This window comes from Oncorhynchus keta, chromosome 19 (assembly GCF_023373465.1).
Source record: "Oncorhynchus keta strain PuntledgeMale-10-30-2019 chromosome 19, Oket_V2, whole genome shotgun sequence".
In the NCBI taxonomy this organism is placed as follows: domain Eukaryota; kingdom Metazoa; phylum Chordata; class Actinopteri; order Salmoniformes; family Salmonidae; genus Oncorhynchus; species Oncorhynchus keta.
In genome coordinates this window covers 13,619,598-13,628,506 of record NC_068439.1, presented here as the reverse complement: position 1 = coordinate 13,628,506, position 8,909 = coordinate 13,619,598, and the positions used below count along the sequence as shown (strand labels likewise).

Here is an 8,909-nt window from a genome sequence, read left to right as displayed (position 1 = left end):
CTCCTGAAAAAGCCAAACCTTGACCCAGAAAATGTAAAATATTATCGACATATATCAAATCTCCCATTCCTCTCAACATTTTTTGAAAAAGCTGTTGAGCAGCAACCGACTGCCTTCCTGAAGACAAACAATGTATAAGAAACGCTTCAGTCTGGTTTTAGACCCCATCATAGCACTGAGGCTGCACTTGTGAAAGGTGGTAAATGACCTTTTAATGGCGTCAGACCAAGGTTCTACATCTGTCCCCGTGCTTCTCAACCTTAGTGCTGCTTTTGATAGCATCGATCACCATTCTTTTGGAGAGATTGGAAACCCAAATCGGTCTACACAGACAAGTTCAGATCTTATCTGTCGGAAAGATATCAGTTTATCTCTGTGGATGTTTTGTCCTCTGACAAATCAACTGTACGTTTCTGTGTTCCGTTTCAGGACCACTATTGTTTTCACTATATATTTCACCTCTTGGTGATGTCATTCAGAAACATCATGTTAACTTCCACTTGCTATGTGGATGACACACAGCTGTACATTTCAATGAAACATGGTGAAGCCCCAAAATTTCCCTCCCTGGAAACCTGTGTTTCAGACAGGAAGTTGATGGCGGCAAATGTTTTACTTTTAAACTCGGACCAAACAGAGATGCTAGTTCTAGGTCCCAAAAAAACAAAGCGATCTTCTGTCAAATCTGAAAATCCATCTTGATGGTTGTAGTCGTCTCAAATAAAACTGTGAAGGACCTCAGCGTTATTCTGGACCCTGATCTCTCTTTTGACGAACATATCAAGAATATTTCAAGGATATTCTTGAAATATCTTCGTAACATTGCAAAAATCTGAAACTTTTTGTCCACAAATGATGCAGAAAAGGTCATCTATGCATTTGTCACTTCTAGATTGGACTACTGCAATGCTCTACTTTCTGGCTACCTGGATAAAGCACTAAATAAAGTTAGTGCTAAACATAGCTGCTAGAATCCTGACTAGAACCCAAAAATGTAATCATATTACTCGAGTGCTAGCCTCTCTACACTGGTCTCGCCCTTTAAATATTTACTGAAAACGAATCTCTTCAGTAGGTCCTATGATTGAGTGTAGTTTGGCCCAGGGGTGTGAAAGTGAACGGAAAGGCACTGGAGCAACGAACCACCCTTGCTGTCTCTGCCTGGCCGGTTCTCCTCTCTCCGCTTGGATTCTCTGCCTCTGACCCTATTACAGGGGCTGAGTCACTGGCTTACTAGAGCTCTTCCATGCCATCCCTAGGAGGGGTGCGTCACTTGAGTGGGTTGAGTCACTGACGTGATCTTCCTGTCCAGTTTTGCGCCCCCTCGGTCTCGTGCGGTGGGGCAGATCTTCGTGGGCTACACTCAGCCTTGTCTCAGGGTAGTAGGTCTTGCTGCTGCTCCAGTTTCAACTGTTCTGCCTGCGGCTTTGGAACCCTGACCTGTTCACCGGATGTGCTACCTTGTCCCAGACCTGCTGTTTTCTACTCTCTCTCTCTACCACACCTGATGTCTCAGACTCTGAATGCTCAGCTATGAAGATCCAACTGACATTTACTCCTGAGGTGCTGACTTGTTGCTCCATCTACAACCACTGTGATTATTATTATTTGACCCTGCTGGTCATCTATGAACGTTTGAACATCTTGGCCATGTTCTGCTATAATCTCCACCCGGCACAGCCAGAAGAGGACTGGCCACCCCTCAGAGCCTGGTTCCTCTCTAGGTTTCTTCCTTAGGTTCCTGCCTTTCTAGGGAGTTTTTCCTAGCCACCGTGCTTCTACATCTGCATTGCTTGCTGTTTGGGGTTTTAGGCTGGGTTTCTGTATAGCACTTTGTGACATTTGCTGATGTAAAAAGGGCTTTATAAATACATTTGATTGATTGATTGAAGTCCATCATTGGTGTGAGGGATTACATAAGAAAACACCAGACTGTAGTGTAGACTCTTCCCCCATAGTTACTGGTGAGAATCACCTTTCAAGTCGGGCAAACGAAACACAGGAAAAACTATAATGAGGATAGATGGAGACAGAAAGAGTGAAAGAGGGAGGGAAAGGGTGTGGGAGAGAGAGAGGATCATTTGGCTGAGCGTCGATGAAAGGAGGAAGCTGTTTTATCATTCCTCTGACGGGCAGCTCAGCACAAGTAACTTAGCGTGGGAGTCAAGCACACCGGGAGGAGAGTGGGCTGTAATCGTGGCTCTGGGACAAAGCAGCACTGTCTGCTCTCTCTCTCCTACCGCTCCCCTCTCTCGTCTCTCCATCTCGCCATTCCCTGCCCCCCACACTACCCTCTGTCTCTCCTCTCTCTCTATGTCCTCCTCCCTCCTCCCCTCCCCCTCCCTCTCTCCCCCTCCTCCCTCTCTTCCCACACTACCCTCTGTCTCTCCTCTCTCTCTATGTCCTCCTCTCTCCCCCTCTTCCCACTCCCACCCGGTAGGGCCCGCCAGGCTGCCATTGTTCAGGATATCCCCTCGTTGTTAATAGCTTCCTGTACACTCAGAGAGGCCACAGAAAGAGACCCAGAGGCTGTGGTTGATGCCGGGCGTTGACTGTCACAGCACAGCAGAGAACACCACAGGGACAGAGATAGAGACAGGAACAGGGATTATTCCCACTGGGCACACCACATCATTTCTACGTGAAAAATTTGGTAATATTTGGTTGAGACGTTGATCAATGAGATTACAACCTATAGTCACATACTCAAAAACACAGCCCAAAGTTAGTTGAATTGACAATGTGTTATCACTATGCTTTTAAGCATCTAAAAGCACAACCAAATTCCAATGGAAAAACAATGTAGGATTTTTGGTATAGTCATCACCCAAATGTCTATCACTGCGCTTTAAACCATTAAAAAGCACAGCAAAGTTCAAATTGGAATAAAATGTCAGGTATTTTGTTTATTTATACAACTGATTAATCTGTTATCACTGTGATTCCTCTAATAAGAGAGACAAATATCAACATTTAAAGGAGATGTATGTACTGCTTGCATAGTTCCATCTGAGCCACTTACTTAATCCCATTCTTTAACTTTAATTTTTGGTTGGAGTTGGAGACGTGAACCCAACCTGTCATTTGTTAACTTGTCGACAAGTTATCAGGATATTTACCGTATTTCAAAAGTTATATTGAATTGTGTTTGTTTGGTAACGCAACCAAAATCCAACATTTGAAGGAGATTTATCTTCTGCTTGGATAGTTCCATCTGAGCCACTGACTTAGTGTGGGTTTAATTCCAGTTTGTCGAACAAATTCATCATTTATATGTTGTATTAAAGTCTCAATCTCAACCAAAAATCTAAAAGATTAGGACTGAATCAAATCAAACTTTAAATGCTCTTTAAATAAAGTTTCATGTGATTTACTCCTATTGTTTAACTTACATTTTTGGTTGAGATGGAGGTGTGAATTCCACTCACTAAGTCAGTGGCACAAATGGAGCTATCCAAGCAGAATATAAATTATATTTTGGTCGTCAACCAAAGATAATTCAATATTACTTTTGTAATAAAGTAAATAGCCTGAAGTTAAGTTACATTAAAGTTATTGTAACATTCAACCTTTAAATGAGTAACACATCCCCGGCCACATTCTGAGGTTATTGTAACTATATATTGTCTTGTGTAATCATATAAAGTCAGCATGTTCACAATAATCTGTGCAGAATCTCGAACAGCACTGATCACTTGCACCATGACATTTTAATGTCTACTCAAAATGGGACTGTAATATATAGTCTATATACTGCAGTGTTTTTGAGGGATTGTTCCCATATGTTGAAGATTATGTATTATTCATTCATTAATTCACAATCAAAATGTTTTAATGGAGAAGAGTGTCGTGCCTCCACCACTTTTTATGGGTCATATAATATCATAGAATGTAAAAAGTGAACAGCCCCGCTATACAAGCATTTAGCTAGGTATTACTGTTGGAGCTAGAAACACAAGCATTTAGCTAGGTATTACTGTTGGAGCTAGAAACACAAGCATTTAGCTAGGTATTACTGTTGGAGCTAGAAACACAAGCATTTAGCTAGGTATTACTGTTGGAGCTAGAAACACAAGCATTTAGCTAGGTATTACTGTTGGAGCTAGAAACACAAGCATTTAGCTAGGTATTACTGTTGGAGCTAGAAACACAAGCATTTAGCTAGGTATTACTGTTGGAGCTAGAAACACAAGCATTTAGCTAGGTATTACTGTTGGAGCTAGAAACACAAGCATTTAGCTAGGTATTACTGTTGGAGCTAGAAACACAAGAATTTAGCTAGGTATTACTGTTGGAGCTAGAAACACAAGGATTTAGCTAGGTATTACGGTTGGAGCTAGAAACACAAGCATTTAGCTAGGTATTACTGTTGGAGCCAGAAACACAAGCATTTAGCTAGGTATTACTGTTGGAGCTAGAAACACAAACATTTGGCTAGGTATTACTGTTGGAGCTAGAAACACAAGCATTTAGCTAGGTATTACTGTTGGAGCTAGAAACACAAGCATTTAGCTAGGTATTACTGTTGGAGCCAGAAACACAAGCATTTAGCTAGGTATTACTGTTGGAGCTAGAAACACAAGCATTTAGCTAGGTATTACTGTTGGAGCTAGAAACAAGCATTTAGCTAGGTATTACTGTTGGAGCTAGAAACACAAGCATTTAGCTAGGTATTACTGTTGGAGCTAGAAACACAAGCATTTAGCTAGGTATTACAGTACTGTTGGAGCTAGAAACACAAGCATTTAGCTAGATATTACAGTACTGTTGGAGCTAGAAACACAAGCATTTAGCTAGGTATTACAGTACTGTTGGAGCTAGAAACACAAGCATTTAGCTAGATATTACAGTACTGTTGGAGCTAGAAACACAAGCATTTAGCTAGGTATTACTGTTGGAGCTAGAAACACAAGCATTTAGCTAGATATTACTGTTGGAGCTAGAAACAAGCATTTAGCTAGGTATTACTGTTGGAGCTAGAAACACAAGCATTTAGCTAGATATTACAGTACTGTTGGAGCTAGAAACACAAGCATTTAGCTAGGTATTACTGTTGGAGCTAGAAACACAAGCATTTAGCTAGGTATTACTGTTGGAGCTAGAAACACAAGCATTTAGCTAGGTATTACTGTTGGAGCTAGAAACACAAGCATTTAGCTAGGTATTACTGTTGGAGCTAGAAACACAAGCATTTAGCTAGATATTACAGTACTGTTGGAGCTAGAAACACAAGCATGTTGCTACACCCACGATAACATCGGCAAAATATGTGTGTGACCAACAAACTTTGATTTGAAACACAATTTCTAAGAAATCCTCTATAGGATGTGAGATGTGGCCAAAACTCCATCTCGTCTTGGCCATGGAAAGGTCTAGAAAAACATTGTCTTGGCCATGGAAAGGTCTAGAAAAACATTGTCTTGGAAAGGTCCTTCTCAGCTGGTGAACTGAGTTGAGTTCATAGTGATGGTGAGACCTCTATTGATCTATATGGTCAGTTTAGTCTGTGTGGAGGGGGGTTAAAGATTGTTCAGAAAGCCCCTATCTCCATGCCCCAGGGCCGGTAGGGCTGCTTCCCCAAGCTGGCCTGGCTGGAAGGGGTGTAGGCAGGGGAGCTGAGGGTGCTGGGGGACAGCAGGGGGAAGGCACTGAAGGGGAAGGGGAATGCCGACAGGGTGGAGAGTGAGGACAGAGAGAGGGGAGGGGAGAGCTTGGCGGTCACGGCGGCTGAGGAGGTCACAGTGAGGTTCAGTCCAGGGGGGAGGGGGGCAACGCTGGGGGGGACGTGGCGAGGGCCCCCCTGGGAGTGGCTGTGCTCAGAGAGGGGGGTGGCACCGCTAAGCCTGCTGGGAGCATGGCCATGGGGCGAGGAACGTGGCGCTCTCTCTATCGGAGAGGAGGAGGATGAAGGAGTAGAAGAGGAGGATGACGGAGGGCTGTTGGAGGCGCTCCGTGGTAACTGTAACGTCGCCCCCTGCTGATGTTGATGGTGCTGCTGCCGGAGGAGAAGGTGGGCCAGGTGGGCGGAGGGGGGCGACGCAAAGGCAGAGCCCCAGGCCAGGTGCCCTATCCCAGAGATGGTGAGGGCCTCTCTCTGGGACGTGTAGCTATTCAGGTGGGAGACCAGGCGGATCCTCAGGGGGTCAGCGCTGTCCAGCCCCTCGATGATGCTCAGGTAGCGGGCTGTCTCAGCCAGACACTCCCTGAAACCCAGACCTCGGTAGTCCGTGGCCAGAGCACGGGCATCAAAGTAACCTAGAAGGGAGAGGGAAACAAGAACGGTTAATGAGGTGTTTTCAGCGAATAACACCAAACAAGTAGAGCTGGAATAGCAGATGTCTAAGGAAGTGTACAGAAGTCTATTAATAACAATCCATTGGCCCCAGGGTGTGTCAAGCCAGGGAGAGAGTTAAAGTAAGGCTGTCTGACCTGTTTTGACTATTGTAGACCTATTGGTGTGTTATTCAACATCTAAATCATTTATTAAAATATTTAATTAGATGTGCATACAGTAGCTTGTGTTTCCAGAACAACTCAGTGAAAGATATTATCCATATCACTAACCTTATAGTCAATCAATATTATGTCACTTCAAAAACATGTTACTGTAATAATGAATTTATTATGGTTATTTGTTCTAGTATTTTAAAAATATATAGTGTACCTTTTCCTCCAGCAGCATGAAGCATCTTCAAATGTTCCACCGTCATCTGCAGAATCTCTGCTTTCTCCAGTTTAGCTGAACCCTGCAGGATTGCAGAATGCACATTAATTAAACAAATTAGACGGCATTGAATATCTTTAAATCGTTTAATATATAAACGGGACATTTTTTATTAGTTATTTTCTGAAAACGTGCAGAAAATGTATGAACATGATTTTTCTCTACGAGTTCAAAGCACTATATGGTATCCTGTCAAACATGTTGATGGGGCGTTGGTTTTATTAAAGACCCGCGGATCGGATCTCACCTGCTTCTCAAACGCGCTGGGGACCAGTCTACGCAGCTCGGTGAGGCTGTTGTTGATTCTGTCGCGGCGCCGTTTTTCAATGATCTGTAAGAGAGATTGGAACAGCTAGTCATTGCAGAAAGAGAACATTTAGCTAGTGTAAAAACATGCGTATTACACACTTTTATCCACAACAATTCAAATGAGATATTGGGGAAATGTAGGTTACTCACTCCTCGACGGCGCTTCCTCGCATTCACTTGAGTTTTTGTTGATGGAGACATCGGCCCAAGGGGTGAAATCACGTTCCTGAAAGAAAAACACATACAATTATATTAATGTGTATTATTTTTTAGTGGTTCCCAACCTAGACCCCTGGTTGGGAGCCACTTAGATAATGCCATGAAAATGACCAAATTGCGCAATTCAGGTTCTGCTTTTCACACGTCTTTTCAGCACCAACAGGATTCGGAACGTATAATAGTAACGCAGTAAAAACGCAAATGACCCAAATATTGGACACAAACATACCCATTTTCATCGGCACTCTCCTTCTCAACCTCAATGTTCTCGTCCAGCTCGCTGTCCGATGAGCTAAAATCGTGATTCCGTTTCATTTTAATCCGCTGCTGTTTTTCCCTCGTTCAGAGTACAGTACAGTGTATATATATATATATATAAAGTCCAAGTCTCCCAATTCTCCGAGTCGCTGTGCGTCTGTCAGGTACACCTCGAGTTGATCCGTTTGAAGGACCAAGCCTTCCCACCGTATCATTTCTACACGACTGCCACCCAGGAGGGGCGGGACATGGCACCATAACTTGCCAATTACGAGACAGCCATGAGTTTGAGTGACAGCACAGTTGCAAGCAAACTCTATGGCCCAGACACACCCCGTTCTATGAATAAGTTTGACAGGGGTCCAATAGACTTTCGGTTCGTGACACACTCGCCCCACTGTCCGTCCGTCCATCCGCAAGCACTGTGGCTGTCTGTCCCGGTTGTGAGGAGTGGCTGGCGGGCTGTCAGCACGCGCTGGTCGTGGGAAAGTTTCTTAGCCCAAGGCTGATAACCAATCAGGGGCGACGCCGTCTCCGGCGTTTGGAATGAATGGGGCAATTGGTCGGGGCGACGGGCGGTCTAGAGGCTAGCGTGTGAACCTGTAATCCAATACTAACTCATCAAAAAGAGAGCCAGTGTACAAAATCAAACTATGAAGTCTAATCCTACCCACCACGGAGCGGAGGGAGCGACGTAATGCGTTGTAAAGGCGCTTTAGGGACTGGGGAGGATGGGGACTGTGCCACAAAAAAGTTATAACGCTTCTCCAGTGTGTCACCGCTACACCACATCCCCTGTGGGTCCCAATAATGGCCACGCTCCCAAATCAATTGACAGACGTTGTTGTGCGTTTGTATATCCCCTCTCATCATGTGACAATCAGATATAACTCTTACTGTTGAAGTGTTTTCATGTCACACACATTCATACTCACTCTCTCACACACATGCCGTTCCTGTTCTCTGTGAGGATCTTATTGTAGAGAAGGAAGCTGGGTTTATGGACCTGGTGTAAAAGAAGACAGGTGGGTCTGGAATCTCTCACTTGCAGACATCTTCAAAATCCTTCAAAAATATATTTGGAAAAGATTATGTCTTCATGCAGCTTCTCGTTGATTAATTCAGGTATTAGACATAGAAATCAGTTGTAATATGATTTTTTTTTTTAAATGTGTCTGAAAATGTAGGATTTTATTTCCATATTTGAAGGCTTTCTATTACACTACAATAAGAGGAACAATGGAGTGATGCTAATATGTTCTGCTGGTCTTTTCCAAGAGTGACAGCCTGGCACGTTTCTCCGCCTCCTGCCACTGTGACCCGACCACACACATATTATAATACAAGGAGGAAACGTGAGAGGGTCACAGCTGTATGACCCCTGTCCATATGATCTTAG

The 8,909-nt window shown here is 43.8% G+C and overlaps 1 protein-coding gene across 1 annotated transcript; it reads right to left on the bottom strand.

Annotated features, from left to right (window-relative positions):
- Positions 1-2,886: 2,886 nt before the first annotated feature.
- Positions 2,887-7,947, bottom strand: LOC118374703 (hairy/enhancer-of-split related with YRPW motif protein 1-like). Its single transcript, XM_035761185.2, has 5 exons — positions 7,482-7,947; positions 7,184-7,259; positions 6,972-7,055; positions 6,665-6,746; positions 2,887-6,255 (listed from the first exon to the last, which is right to left on the bottom strand). Exons 1-5 carry the CDS (start codon positions 7,565-7,567, stop codon positions 5,531-5,533), a joined length of 1,053 nt encoding a protein of 350 aa, XP_035617078.1. The 5' UTR covers positions 7,568-7,947; the 3' UTR covers positions 2,887-5,530.
- Between the last annotated feature and the right edge of the window lie 962 nt (positions 7,948-8,909).

Excerpts from the sequence above, each read along its gene's own strand:
- LOC118374703 (XM_035761185.2), bottom strand. The coding sequence starts at position 7,567 with ATGAAACGGAATCACGATTTTAGCTCATCGGACAGCGAGCTGGACGAG. Across the intron at positions 7,260-7,481 it reads GAGAGTGCCGATGAAAATGG|GAACGTGATTTCACCCCTTG; the intron begins GTATGTTTGTGT and ends TTTTTCTTTCAG. Across the intron at positions 6,747-6,971 it reads CCAGCGCGTTTGAGAAGCAG|GGTTCAGCTAAACTGGAGAA; the intron begins GTGAGATCCGAT and ends GCAATCCTGCAG.